The sequence below is a fragment of the Canis lupus genome, chromosome 5, assembly GCF_011100685.1.
Source record: "Canis lupus familiaris isolate Mischka breed German Shepherd chromosome 5, alternate assembly UU_Cfam_GSD_1.0, whole genome shotgun sequence".
Classification (NCBI taxonomy): Eukaryota; Metazoa; Chordata; class Mammalia; order Carnivora; family Canidae; genus Canis; species Canis lupus.
The window spans coordinates 56791945-56807064 of record NC_049226.1 but is presented as its reverse complement, the minus strand read 5'-3'; the positions used below and the strand labels follow the sequence as shown (position 1 = coordinate 56807064).

Sequence of the window (15120 nt, the reverse complement as noted above, 5' to 3'; positions counted from 1 at the left end):
GAGGGTCTGATAGAAGTTGTGCTGGAACCCCGACCAGTCCCCAGATGGCCAAGGAGCCAGGGAGATCGTGAGTGTGCAGGACCAAGCACCAAGGGGTGGGGGAGGGAGGGCACTGGGCCTGCCCTGAGGCCTGGGAGCATGCTTGCCTGCTCTACCTTGAGCAGTCTATCAAGTCTATCAGTCTCTACCTTGTGACCAGCTGTCCACATCAGCTTTCTATCCTGTGCCTCTGGGATCATTGCCTCTGCTTGCGGGGACCTCGCAAACCTCCAGAGGAGAGGAGGGCAGTACCAATTGTGAGGCTCTTTCAGCCCATGCGACGTTCAGGGACATTGGGGGTGGCCCTCCAACACCCACCAGCATGTGTGGTGGTGACACACAGTCAGGGCCCAGGAGGACTGCCTCGGAGAGGGTCTGTCTCAGTGTGTGTGTGCACATGTGTGTGCCTGGACATGTGTCAGCGAGGTGGTGGAGGGGCAGGTCCAGCCTTTGGCTGGAAAGCCTGCCCAGGCCCCAGGCTGTCTGCAGTTCAGGGTGCCTGGGCTTGGCCATAGGGTCAGAACCATGAGAATCCACAGGCTGGGGCAGCTGCAAGGACCAAACCAGCCAGGCGGAGCCATGCTTGGCGTGACGGGTTTCTGGGCCCTCGAAAGGCCAAAGGCTCTCAGCTGACCACTATCCACTCTTCCCAAGATGGGCAGGACCCTTGTGATGCACTGGGAGCCAATGAAGGAGCATTTCCCTCAGGATGAAGCATGACCTCATGGAGCCCGTGGGCTGGATGGGCAATAATGCAGCCCTGACTCTGGTGAATAAACAGGAAGGCACCTGATGCGCACCACCCACTCCGGTGCCAGGACAAGCAGGTGAGTGCGATGCTTGCTGCCCTCTGCCCCAGGGATACCTGCGGGCGGGCCTTCAGCAGCAAGGTGGTCAGCTGTGGGAGCAGGAAGGGAACAAGCTGCTCCCAGCCATGAGCCGCCCCCAGAACCAGACAAATAGCAGGACAGATCAGGTTCAACACGAGTCCTCCTTAGAGTCAGCCCAGCCCCTGAGCTCAGCCAGACAAGCAGGAGGGAACGTGCAGGTCCCGGGCAGGCAGCACCGGCTCCTGAGAGTGGCCAGCGATTCCCACGCGTATGGACGGGGCCCCCTTGGCATGAGCCTGGCGGTGGAGGTGGGTCACCGGGCACAGATGGGTCCCCAGCACACCGAGCTGGGAGCCTCACTGCAGGCAAGCACGTGTTGGGTGCGCACCGCACAGCACACACCAGCACATGGGTGGGTTTTCCCTGATGGTGAAGTAGTCACTCGGTGGAAAATACATACAACTGTTCGAAGGAAGTCACCACCAGGGCAGATCCACATCTCACAGGTACATCACCGACATGTTGGTGCGCTTCCTTATAAACTTTTCCTACACATTAATACAAGTATAGGCTAAAAGCCAATTATGCTTTTCCCATTCAAGGCCACACTGTCTTTTCTCCCTTTTTGTTATTATGCACTCACCAGACACAGCTTGGTGTCATAATATTACCCGTCTGTGGCAGGGTTTGCTTAAGACAGCTTCTGTGAGGTCAGGCAAGCACCTCATCTCTTGTTTCTGATTAGAATTCTAGGGACCAGTTCAGAGGGCTAGTGCCCAGGGGAGCCAGGATGTGGGTTTGCGTCACCTGACAGGTGAGCCACGGGGAGGCCGAGCTGCTCATCCCAAGGCTGGCCTGGGAGCCGGGACTAAGAATTGGCCCCAAGCTCTGGAGGTTGGCCACATCCTGGGGTCCCCCCCGGAGGGGCAGGCCCCATGCCTCCCTCAATGCTCTCCCTGGGGACCACAGGACTACCCTGCAGGCCAACACTCTGGGGTGGCTGAGGGTCCTGGCTCTCAGCCAGAGCTGTGGGGCCTCTCCCGCCCCTCCTCAGCTGTGCCCTCTGCCTCCTCCCCCAGCACCAGCCATGTTCCACCCTTCTCACAAACAGGACTGCGGGGTGAGTGCCGTGGTGTCTAAGGGAGAGGTCTCGGGTCTGGAATGGGCTTTTGCTAACTGGAAGGTGGCTGTGAACTTTGTACTTGGACTGGGAGCCAGGGGATCTTCCGGCAGCTGGGACCAGGCTCCTCAGTCCCTGGAGGGCCCAGCTCCCCAGAGGGATGAGTCAGGCCTCTAGGTACCCAGACAGCAGAGGGGAATGAGGTCTGGACTGCATGCCCCTCCCCAAAATCCTTAGGGGGTCAGGGAGAGCACAGTCCACATGGCCAGGGTTCCCAGAGGACATACCTCTGTGACAACAGCCCCTCCGAGGAGAGGCCTGCAGGGTCCCCAGGGACTCTGACCACACAGCCTACTACACCCTTACCACCACTCTTGAGTTCTGGGGCGGGGGAGGCAGTACTCTCCCAAGAGCCAGCCTTAGGCATCTGTGCAGACCACAGCCGCACACGGTGAGGCTCCAGGGCTGTGGGTCCCCTTGGCCCCTTTGTTTCCACCATCATATCGTCAGCACACAGGGACTCTGCTCCAGGACACGCCCTCAGTGCCCATGACCCCGCCACGCATCCTGCGCAGGACATGGTGTCCAAGCACCCCTCGGCATGGCCCCTGCTTCATATCCCATGAAACCCCAAATCCTCCAGAACCATCCCACCCTCCCTCTGTCCCCACCCAGGCCACCATTTGCGGCGGTTTGCTCACGTACTGCTGCCACAGCTCTGAGAAGCTTCTTGTGGCCTTTGTCCTGTGAGCCCTCCGTTGCCAAATAAATATTTACCCAGGGTGGGGCTTGTGCTCAGGGTTAAGCATTAAATGGGCCTAAAGTCAGAGCATCTGGTGGCAGCCGTGTATGGGCCGGGGCAGCCAAGGGAGTGCGGGGATGCAGGCCTGTTGGCACGCCACATTCCCGGCCTCCCCATCCAGGGCAGAAGAAGAGCTCACCCCTCAGCCAACTCCGCATCAGGCGAGGCCAGCAAAGGGACTGACCAGAACAGAGGCAGAGGGAAATCTGGGGAACGTGAGGTGACAGGAAGCCATCATCCATACCAGAGGGCAATCCCCAAGGCTGTAGAATTTATAGGACTTCTTGCTGCGTAACAAGAGACCCCACCTGTTGTAGGTGGAAATGACAGGTATTTGTCATCTCTTTCTGAGGCTCAGGGCCCCGGGGCAGCTGTCCCTGCAGTGTGGGTGTCAGAGTGTGACTGGGGGCTCCCACGGGGCTGCCCATGAGGGCTGGTGTCCCCCAGGGCAGGCAGTCCTGAAGAGAGCCCTGAGACAAGCTGTGGCCTTTTCAGAGCCAGTCTGGAAAGAGCTGCTGCCCACCTCTGTCGCATTGCATCCACCTTGAGGTGAGTCCGGAGTTGGCCAGGGGAGGGGTGGCATGGGGGACAGGTGCCTCGCAGTGGGATGCCTAGGCAGATCACAGGTGGCCAGCCTTAGGTGCTTGGAGTTGCAACAGCCACCAATCAGGATCATTGCCCACTCAGTTTTGGTTTTGTTTTTTCCTGGAAGTCATTCATCCCATTTATGGATTTGCTTGTGTTTACTGGTGAACTGGTGACTGGTTGGTTCAGAATATAAAGTGGGAGGACTTTAACTTAATTCATACAAACGCATGAGCACACATTACCCTCATGGGGACAGGCCTTCTCTTCAGAGACCCTAGGAACCAATGTGCACGCTGCAGTCCTGGACACCTATTGTCTGACAGCACCTTGTTCCACAGAAATGTTGCCACATGTCATCCTTATGTGGTCTTTTCAAGCATTAAACTTAATTTCCATAAGAACAGCTCCATGTCTGGGGCCATTCCATCTGTTTTTCACTTAAATCACCGAGGCATCTTGAACTTGGCTGAGTCTCCAAGGCAAACCAGTGTCTGGGCTGATTTTGTATCACCTTGGCTGGGCCACAAGGGGCCTCAGCTATGTGGTCAAACATTATTCCAGGTGTTTCTGTGACGGTGATTTGGATGAGATTAGTGTGTGAATTGGAGAGTCCTGTCCGTGAAGGTGGGCCTCATCTGATTCATGGAGAGGCTGAATAGAACACAAAGGCCAACCTTCCCCCACCAGGAGGCCATCTCTCCCGCCTGATGGCCTTCAAACAGGGATGTCTGTCCTCTCCTTCTCTACGCTTGGCCTGAGCTAAAACTTCAGCTTTCTGGGTCTCCACCTTGACAAGTGCAGATCTCAGGACTTCTCAGCCTCCACGGTTGGGCGCAAATTCTTTACGGCAGATCTTTCTTTGTATATATACCCCACTGGGCTCCCTGCAAGGAGCCTGCTTCTCCCTTTATATCTCTGCTTCTGTCTCTCTTTCTCATGAATAAATATTAAAAAAAAAAAAAAAGGAAAGAAAAAGAAAATGAGAGCGCAGAGGTGCTCAGTGCAGAGGGAGGTGTGATAGCCGCCAGGTCTCCTCTGAGGTGCTGGCGAAGGTTTGGGGAGCTGGGGGTCCCATGATTTGCCTGGAGGCACGGAGTGTGAGAGGGTTAAGGAAGGCTCCCGTCCTCTCTGCTGGGAAGGGGCTGTCTCAGCGCCAACCTCAAGATCACTCCGACGTGCTTCAGTGTGGAGGGACCAACATTCAGGTCTGAGAAGCCAGCACCTCCCTGAGAAAGGGTCTGGATTGTCGCCAGCACAGCAGAACCACCTGGGCCAGTGTCGGGGCTGGCCGCCCATCAGACAGGGGCGCCACCTGCAGGCCGGCCTGAGAACGTGCCTCCCTGGGAAAGGGGCTGACCTGAGCAGGCCACAGGATCCCACTGTTCAAGGGTAAAGTTACCTCAGCCCAAAGGGAGGAAGGGGTCCCCTTTCAGCCCCACAGCAGGTGGCAAGGCGAGGCCCTGCAGGATTGAGGTCACCAGGGCAATTTCCTGCAACGTGCCCAGGCCTCAGCTAGGGGGTGGCCGAGCCCTGAAGGTAGCGTGACCTCAATAGTCCACCAAGTGGGACAGGTGCTACAGAGATTTGCTAATAACAAACAGAGTATTGGCTTCCCTGTAAGGCTGGTTCTTTGGAGTTTTGAGGACATTCCAGCAAAGGTTGAAATGCTCTTTGGCTTTCAGCTGTGAGCAAGGAGCATTTGGGGCCCAGGGCTCAGCCTGGCAGGCACTGTGTCCATGAAGCCAGCATCCTCCAGGCCCCATTCCCACTCAGCCTTGTGGCTGACTCAAGGCTGCTTTTTGTGCTTTGCCAGGTGCCAGGTATTCACACTGCATCCTTGTAGCCCTAGGGTCCTGGGGGGCTATGTGCTGGGTTCCTGCTGCAGGTGCCAGGCCTGCTGGTGGTCCCTGAGCAGTGAATGTCCCAGCAGGGCCTCCCCTTACACAGCTGAAAGGCAAGGCTGGGGTAGGGAAGCCTGGGGCATCCAGCTGGGCTTCCTGCTGGGCCTCAGATGTCCACCATGCACCCCACAGCCTAGGGAAATGGGCCTGTTGAGGACCGGGTTGGGGGAGCTGTAAACATGGCAATTAAGGCCTCCTTCTAATTGCAGGCAATCAATTCGCTGAAAATTGAGCCTCCCCCAGCATTAGGCTGTTTGGAAAGAGCTAACAACCTTCACCTGCTCCCTGTGCTGTGCAGATGTTCCTGCAGATGGGCGTGGACAGGGACATCAGGTGTGCTGAGGGTCCTGAGCCTGCTTACATCCACATATGTCCCTCAACAGCTGTGCCAGGGTTAGAGCACCTTCCCACCTTCCTGGTCACCGCAGAGAACACTCTCTCGAGGGAGCTGGGGCGCTGGGAGGAGCAGGAGCAGGGAACTTAGACTGGCCCAGGAACCTGCCTTCCTGAAGCAACCTCAGAAAGGCCTCAGATGGGAAGCTGGCTGTTTTGCTAACGCTTCTCTGGGGCAATCCTGGCTCAAGAGAGTGTGGCTCGTCAGGGGCTCCGTTGGCAGTTCAAAGACGGTTTCTTCTCTCAGAAGCTGCAGGTCCCCTTTGTCTAAACAGCCACGTTATAGGAAAAAGCTGGGCATGAGGAGGGTGAAGACAGGACACAGGACAGAAACCAAAGCCCAGAGGTGGGAGCCAAGCTGCAGGGAAGGTGGAGGAGCAGAGCTTCCAGAGTCCCACGTGCCCGCTACTCAGGTTCCCAGCCAGTAAGATCTTCCTAAAGACGAGGTGCCTGTCACTGTAGAGAATCCATATCCTTGAGGCTCCTCCTTCACCCCCATTCCAGATGTGGCTTCCACTTGCCTCCCTGCTCCCAGAGGCGGCTCCAGGACATGGCTTTCAGATGCTAGTGCTAGTAGGCTGGGCTTGACTGGGCCCAGGTAAGGCCTCTGCACAAACTTTGGAGATCTGATGCCTGGTGTGGGGGGGATCTGCTCGTCTTGCTGCTGCCCAAGATCAGCCTCAGCTGTAAGTTCCTCTGTTTATCAGACCCTCACCTCCCAGCCTGGAGCATCCTGCTCCTTTCTTCAGGCTCTCTTGCCCTCCTCATTGGGGGCCAGTTTCAGATTTCACCAGGGAGGCTCCTGAGGAGCTGGCACAGCAATAGTTTCTACTGGGGAGGGACACTATTCATACTGAATAAACACAGTATGTTTATTCTATTATTTTATGCCACGTATGATGCTTGTGACCACCCTGCAATCAAGATGCAGCCTGCTCCACCCCCAGAGGCCCATCCTGCTCCCCTTCTGGTCACCCCCACCATCCCTAACCCCTGGCAACCACTGTTGTCAGCTCTCCACCTCTATAACTCAGTCATTTCAGGAATATTAGGTAAGCAGAACCATACAGCATATTGGACTGGATTTTTTTCACCGAGCAAATGCCAATGAGATTCATCCAAGTTGTCTTAAATTATTCCAAAGTGACTCTTAACTTTTCCAACACTGTACGTTAGTTGGGTTTCATTTTACAATACCAAGTCTAAGAAGTTTCCTCTTATGAACACTGGCATATGAACAATGGCAACACTAACCCTCTCATAGGAAGAGTTCTCTTCTGCTTTACAAACACAGAATGTGTCCTGATTCCACTTGAATGCCCCAAATGTTCGGGTATGGCTTTTTGACTCTCCCAACCTTCCCCATACTGAATTTGAAATCTCCGCAGGGTAGAGAGGTGTCCATGCAGGGACACAGCCAGCCCAGCGGGCCAAGGTGGTGCCGCTGACCTCGAGATTTCTGTGGGATCCACTCCCTGACCACTGTGGGTTTCTATGGGCACCAGCCCATGTCCTATTGTGTGTTGGCCTACAGGAGTATACCACACACAATTGCTGAATGAGATTTTGCATTTCTGTGGCTCTTAAGATAGTTAACTAGATATATTTTTTGTTTTAGTCTAGGGAATTGTAACTTAATGGGCTTCTTAAGAGATGTCCTTGTATTATGCACTTAACCTAATAAAATCTTGTATTCTTTCATCTTCTTGGCACCATTCTAGCTCATGGGGTTACTTAGAATGTCCCAAGAACATCTCTCTTGGCCTTTTCTGGGCCACAGGGTGCCACTGACCTTCAGAACATTTACCTGGGTGCCGTCACTCTGACAACAGCTTCACAGGTCTTGCTGGGCTTTCTCTGCCTGCTTACACAAGAGGAGTGGCACTGGAGGGGGTGCAGGTGTGCACCACCAGGCAGTTGCTTGGCAACGAGGAAACCAGTCTAGGGCAGCCCAGCCCCTACATCGGGAGAAAACCTCCCTGGATGCCTGAATGAGGGAGAGGACAGGAGATACTTGAACAGCAAGGTCTAGGCCATGACAGGACACGTGGAGGACATGACCGCCGCCAAGAGATGCCCAGGAAGGCTGGGGAGGAGGCTCAAGCTGGGAGGTGGATGTGGCAGGGGCTGAATTTAGGAGATGAGCTGAGGCGGTGGGGGCAGATAGAAATGGTCAGCTCTGAGCTCTATCCTGTCACTCCTGGGAGCACCTGTGGGGACTGGCAATGATGGGGGCTCCTGCTAGAAGGGTTCAGGCCTTCCCTAGGCCTCATCTTGCCCCCCAGCTTGGAATCAATCAGGCCCAGAATGGACAGAAAGGTGGAAGCCCATTGCTGGGCCTAGTGGGAACAGCCTGTGGCCACCGTCCTACGGCAGCTTCCCCAGCCAGCTCCATCGGCCCTGTCCCCCAGTCTTCCTGGAACACTGGCCTCCCACCTGACTGCCAGGCCTGTGACCCACAGAAGCCCCCGAGGGGTAGGCTGACAAGCTCCAAACCCTTTTATTAGCACACATGAGAGTCATTAAGTAATGGAAAACCTGTGAGTGCTGCAGGATGCTCACAACTGTTCTTTTTTTCCTGGGGCAGCTCCGCAGCAGAGCCTGAGAACACACTTGGGGAAACGCCCCCGGCCTCGCGGCCTCGGTGTCATCCTTCTGGGATGCTGTACAGGTCAATCACCCACACAGACCCCATGGACAGCCCCCTCGCCATCCGTGAGTCCTCGGGGCTGTGGGGTGGCGCGCCGGCTCAGAGAAACCCCAGGTCACACCCGGGTCTTGCCGGCCGGGCAATGGGGACCCCAGGTCTCTGCTCACCTGCAGCCCTGTTTCTTGGCCACGACACCCCCTGGAGGCGCCCCCGTGCCCTGGACGGTGTGTTGCCACCCGGGGGACCAACCCCAGCATCAGGAGGGTCTGAACAAGCCGGACACGCTAGGGGGTGTGGTCAGCCCGGGGGGGAGGGGCGGGTGCCGGCAGGTAGGATAGGACCCGCCCCCGCCCCTTGAGAGGCTGCCTGAGGTCTTCCGAGCGGCAGAACCGGTCCTGTCAGCCCGAACAAAGATTCCTTCCTGGGCCCGGCGCTGGCTTCTGGTCAGGACTTGGGCGTCTGCAAGGGCGCGGGGACGCCCGGAGCGCCCGGCTACAGAAGGCCTCCCAGGGGACAACGTCTTCACTCCCCCGAAGGAGCCTCTGCTGGCTGAGGTGACGTCACCTGGCCTGGACCCGGCACGTGACCTCGGTTGTGTGACGTCACTCCTGTCCTCCGTCCTCGCGTCCAGCCTCAGCCCAGACCGGAGCTTTCTATACTCTAAAACCAATAGTGTTTGTTCAGCGTCGTCGCCTCGGGAACAGACTGGCGGTCTTCTCCTCCAGGTAGCCTCCGCTAAGGCAGACATTGGCCGAAGCCCCAGCGACCCCGCACGTCCTCTCCGGCCCCGCGCCGCCGCTGATTCCCGGCACAGACCCCGGCGGACCACGCGCAGCCACCTGCGGGCCCTCCTCCCCGGGCTTCCCGGTCTCCTAGCAACGCCAAAGATGGCCGGCGCGCGAGGACTCTTGGGGAGTGTAGTTCTTCCCCTCTTTCTCAGCTCGGTCTGGGGCCCAACTATGAGGACCTAGGCGCCCTAGACTACACTTCCTAGGTTGCTCCGCGCGCGCCTCCCACGACCTCGCGAGAACCCAGTGCCGGAACCCATCTGGAGAGAGGGAGCTCTCGAGGTGATCGCCGGGAGTTGTAGTTTGAGATGGGGAGTCGCGCTGCCTGGTACCGGAGTTGAGACGGCAGAGAGACTACAAATCCCAGGGGGCGCGGCGCGGCCGCCTGGAGGGCGGGGGGTACGAAAGAGGAACGCGAAGGGCGCCGGGGTGAGTGAGGGGCTGGGGGCGGGCGCGCGGGCTGCAGGGGCCGGGGGCGGACCCGGGGCGGACCGGGGACGGGGGCGGGGGGTGGCCTTGGGGTGCGGACCCTGGGATCGGGCGGTCTGGGCGCGGCGCGGGGCGAGGAACCCGGACAAAGGTCCGCGGGGATCCGGCTCCCCTCGGGCTCCGAGCCTCCTGCAGGTGCCGTCCGCCAAGAGAGCCGGTGGGTAGCTGGACTTAGGGTCCCCGCCCCCGGAGTCGTGGAACCGGGGCGGGGTGGGAGGCCGCCCTGGAGCCCTTTCTAGGCTGGCACTGTCCCTTGAGGCTGCTGGGTTCTTCGTCCGTTTGTGGCCGCGAAATAATCAAGGCTGAGCCTCAACGTCGGTTTTCCGGGAGCGTGTAGTCACCACAATTTGATATGTTAATTCAAGGATAATTTAAGACTAGGTCGTTTGGATACACTTGGATACGGCTTTTCAAGGATTTCAAGGAGTAGCATTTTGGTAAATGCAGTTTCTCCCCCCAAAAACTGTTCTTGTGACAATTCTTAACCCGCTTCATCCTATTAAATTCGAGGGTGTCAAACTTGGCCCCGTTTTTTGTTCTGTGTTTTTCTGAGTATTACTACACTACACGGAGAGGGCTGAGCTGGGTCTTCGTCTCCCGGTGGTTTTGAACCCGGGGCAGCCCCGGAAGGGCGGGTGCAGGTGGTCCAGGTGCGGGGTGGTGGTGGTGGGGAGCTTTAATAGCCCACCTGGATCATCCGGTTCCCACTCCCAGCTAAGAGCCGCTGGACTGTGTTCAGCCAGAATCATGATGGCTACATTGTTTGCAGAAGTTCCTAGAAGGAAATAAAATCTGAATTATCAGGAAGTTTTCCTAGCATGTGCACACCCCACGCCTGCGCTAGTAAACTCTCCCCAAAGGAGAGCAAACCGATGTCCTGCTGGGGATCGCCTGAGTGGGCTAGTCCACAGGCAGGACCCCAGAGGCACCTCCCAACCCCTCCCTTACTCTTGTACTCCAAAGTATGCTGTGATTTATCATCTAACTCATTTGAAGAATGACTCTAGTCCCCATAGCTCTGAGAATTCCACGTCCTGAGGCTGAGAATGCCTTTGAGTGCTTTTCCAGCAGGCAGAGCCCTGGGGTACCTTGGGGGGGGGGGGGTCCACACCCCTCACAGAATGGTGGTCAGTGGGCGCCTGCGTGCTGCCCTTAGCATCTGCCATAGTGTCAGCAGATGGGAATGTTTCCTTTATGTCCATTCAGATCGACCACAGCCTTTATTTTCCATTACAGCATGAGATAGGATTTTCAGATAGAAAAGTGAGTTCTTATTTTTCCCTCAGTCATATTCTGTGTTGGCTTCCTTTGCTTGCTGAGAAGACAACCAGCAGTACCTACTCTGATGGGAGGAGGTCCAGTGGGCCTGTGTCGGCTGCCGTCAGTGCATCAGACCCCGGAGCTGGTGACCACCCATCCGCCCCCCTCCTGTCTGGCCACAGCCCTTGGAGGCTGGGGGACAGCTGCAGCAGATATTTGTGTGGTCATTCAGGCCAGGCTTCTGGCTGCAGTGCCTGTTTACAAAGTTGTCCTGTCAGCACTAACCCCTTACTGACTGACCACAAATAATTCCACCCAGTTAACCCTGATGCATTGCTAGTTTGGAATCACAGCAACCTGGAGGCTTTATTTCTTCGCTGAAACCAAGTCTCCTAAGGAAAAATGAGTTGTGAGAGAACATATAGTACACTTTAAAATTTCACCAAATTTTTCATTACCACATAGAAATATTTTTACCCAATCATTTAACTTTTTGGCTCCACTACGATTTTTCAAAATGAATCACATCTATTCAGTTAGTTATCGAGGTGTAATTCACATGCAGTGAAATGCACAGGTCCACTTTGACCAGTTTTGACAAAGCTGGGTGACCTGCACACTGTATTGTGATAGAAAACATTTCTGTCATCCCTGAAAGGGTCCCCTGTGTTGTGGGCTGGATGGTCATGTCCCCAAATCCATATGCTGGGGCCCTAACTCCCAGTGTTTTGGTGTTTGAAGGTGGGGCCTTTGGGCAGTGGTTAGGGTTCGATGAGGTCGTGGGGGGTGAGCCGTGTGGTGGGATTAGTGCCTTAATGAGAAGAGAGAAATCTGCTCACAGGCTTAGGGAAGGGCCGTGGCACAGTTTGAGAGTACCACCCGCAAGGCTCAAAGGGGCCTGTGCCAGGCACTCCTGAATCTCTCTCTCTTTTTTTTTAAAGACTTTATTTATTTATAGAGACAGAGAGAGGCAGAGACACAAGCAGGCATCATACAGAAAGCCTGACGTGGGACTCCATCCAGGGTCTCCAGGATCACACCCTGGGCTGCAGGCGGCGCTAAACCGCTGCGCCACCTGGGCTGCCCACTCCTGAATCCCTTGAATCTCCCAGCACTTTGGGGTCTTTCCTCCAGACCCTGGGTGTTGCAGTGTTGGCACTCCTAGGTTGCACCACAGTGCGCTTATCTGCCCTGTGATGGCACTTGGTGTGGTTTTTTGGGGTTTGGTTAGTATGACTGAGGAGGTTATGGACATTCTTGTACACATTTTGTGGGTTTGCTTTCCTTTTTCTTGAGAAAATCCCTGGGAGTGACACTCCCTATGGGTCTCATAAGCAGAGCAATGTTTCATGGTGGCTTTAATTTGCATTTCCTTGAGCTTAGTGATGCTGAGCGCTTTTCCACCTGCTTATTATGATTCATACCTCTTTTCTGAAATGTCTGATCAAGTCTTTGGCCTTTTTTACAATGATCAAGTTGTAAAAGCCATTTATATCTTCTGGGTACACAGCTTGTCAGATACATATTGCAACTATTATCTCCCATTCTTTGACTTGCTTATTCATTTTACTAATGGTATATTTTAAAAATTCACTTAAAAATTTTTGGAATAATATTAGATTTACAGAAAAGTGGCAAAGACAGCCAGTTCTCCCTTATACCGACCTTTAGGTAACCACAGTGCATTTGTCAAAACTAAGAATCAGTGGGGCTGTTCCTGTTGCTCACACTCCAGCCTTCGGATTCCACTCCGTTCCCCAATGTTCCTCTCTATGTCCCACACTATGCTGAGTGTCATGGCCCCTCTGTCCCCTCTGGGATGTGCTGGTGTTTCTCTCTTACTCTTTCATGACCTCGACAGTTTTGGGGAGGACTGCACAGGTGTGGGGTCCCTCATTTGGGGTTTGCTGTGCTTTCTGGTGCTGAGAGTGGGGTTGGGGTTTGGGAAAGAACACCCCAGAGGTGAGGTGGCCCTCTTGTCATATCCCATTAGTGGGTAGTTGGCATCTGTAGGACAGCTCGGGACACGTTAGCCTGGTCACCTGGTCCAGGTGGTGTCTGCCAAGTGTCTCCCTGTCCCTTTTGTCTTCTTTGGGAGCCACTCAGTGAGACAGTTGCCCTCCAGGGAGGTTGGGGTGGGGAGCCACCGTATGATTTGGATTTCTGTGGGGAGCATTTCTGTCTCCCCGTACGTTGACTTATCACTTGTTTCCTTCTGTCAATCGGGACTCCTGGATGTTTGTTGTACACTTTGGGTAGGATCCAGTACTGCGCTGGTCTGCCACTCGCATCATTCCCACTTGGCGGTGGGGAGCCCTTCCATTTGTTTGTTTTGGGGGCACTTCCTTACTTGCTGGCACTACCAGGTGCTCCAGGGGCAACTCTCCAGGGAGCCCTGGCTTCTTATATTGCAGGACAGTGTGTAGAAGCCCAGATCTGGGCACTGATTCTGTGCATTGCTGCTGGGGTCACTGCCTGGAGCCCTCCTGGTGGGCAGGGCTAGATGATCTGGGGTCGGTTATCTGTGTGTATCTGTACCCAGCTTATTTGTAACCTTCCTGTGAGAACCTGGCTCCCACCCTCCACCATCCCTTTTTTTTTTCCTTTTCTTTTCTTCCTTCCTGAGAGAGTGGGGGAGGGGGCGGAGGGAGAGAGAGAATCCCAAGCAGGCTCCATGCACAGGCCTGAATTCCGGGGCCCTGAGATCACGACCTGAGCCAAAGTCAGGAATTGGTCGCTTAACCAAGAGCACCACCCAGGTGCCCCCTGCCATCCACCTTAGATGAGGTGTCCAGCCCAGCCCCAGTGTGCACATTAAAGCTCTTTCAGAATTGTTCACCCACATTCTGCCCCCACAAGAGACAAATTTACCAACTCAAGTACAGTGCTCATGTGTGGTTCTTCTTATCTTACCTCTCAGGCAAGTACCATTTTCCAGAGACACTGAGATCAGTTCCTGGTTCCCATCCCCTTCAGTGTGGGATTGTCCTACATTTGTAACACAGTCAGTCGATGGTCACAATCTATTCCGTCTTGCGATCCTTGACATTCTGTTTCATTTTTTTTTTGCATACGTTAAACTTTATTCTCTGTGATACATGCTTCTATGGATTTTGACAAATGCATAGTCTCATATCCACCATAATGGTATATTTTGATGAGAAGTTTTTAGTATTGATAAAATTTAATTTATGAATTGGTTTTCTTTTTATTTTTTTTTATGTTTTTATTTTTTTCAAATTTTTATTTATCTATGATAGTCACAGAGAGAGAAAGAGAGAGAGGCAGAGACATAGGCAGAGGGAGAAGCAGGCTCCATGCACTGGGAGCCCGACGTGGGATTCGATCCCGGGTGTCCAGGATCACGCCCTGGGCCAAAGGCAGGCGCCAAACCGCTGCGCCACCCAGGGATCCCAATTGGTTTTCTTTTTAAATTCGTGCTTTCTGTGTCATTTCTAAAAGTCTTCGCCTAACCAAGTCACCAAGATATCCTCCTGTATTTTCTTCTAGAAGCTTTATAGAATCTGTTTTCACATTTAGCTTCATGGTCCATCTCTAATCTTTTCATATGATTTGAATGTAGGTCCAGTTTTTATTCCATGTGAATAGCCACTTGTCTGGAACCATTTGTTGAAAATGGATCCTACTCTATTTTCCTCCATTGAATTGCTTTGGCCTCTGTCAAAAATCACCTGACTGTGTTATTTCTGGATTCTCTGTTTTGTTACATGGGTCTGTTTATATTCTCACCAATCCAACTGTCCTGTGATTGTAAGTCTTCAAGTAAGATCATGTAAATCCTCCATCTTCTTTTTAAAAACTGCTTTGGTTCATCTAGGTTCTAAGCATTGTCTTATAAATATTAGAATAAGCTTGTGAAAAAAAAGAATCAGCTTGTGAATTCCTCAAATAAAAGGCTTTTGTAATTTTGATTAGTATTGTGTGAAGTATAAGAACATGTGGAGACAATTTACATCTTAATAATGTTGAATTCTCTAAAACACTGACATGGATTAATGGGTATTTCCATTACTATAAAATGGCGTATATAATATATGCCATTATGGTATATCTTTCCCTTATTTAGATCTTGAATTTCAGCAGTGTTTTATAGTTTTCAGGATAGAGGTCTTACGTATTTTAAAATAAATTTATCCCCAGGAACTAGCAAATAATGTTTTTTTTAAAGATTTTATTTATTTATTAGAGAGAGAGCAAGAGAGATCGCAGAGGGAGAGGAAGACAGAGAAGCAGACTCCC

General features: G+C 53.7%; 1 protein-coding gene across 13 annotated transcripts in view; it reads left to right on the top strand.

The window, feature by feature from the left end:
* Positions 1-1030: 1030 nt before the first annotated feature.
* C5H1orf159 (chromosome 5 C1orf159 homolog) overlaps positions 1031-15120 on the top strand; it is a 37142-nt gene continuing 23052 nt past the window's right edge. For 2 of the 13 annotated variants that reach the window (XM_038537562.1, XM_038537552.1), the window contains exons 1-2: positions 5490-5613; positions 8261-8388. In XM_038537562.1, coding sequence (XP_038393490.1) covers positions 5579-5613; positions 8261-8388 — 163 coding nt within the window. In that variant the 5' untranslated portion in view covers positions 5490-5578. Of the gene's footprint in view, positions 1178-2746; positions 3341-5489; positions 9541-15120 lie in introns of those variants that run through there. The other 11 variants (XM_038537568.1, XM_038537553.1, XM_038537565.1 and 8 more) reach the window with 11 other exon arrangements.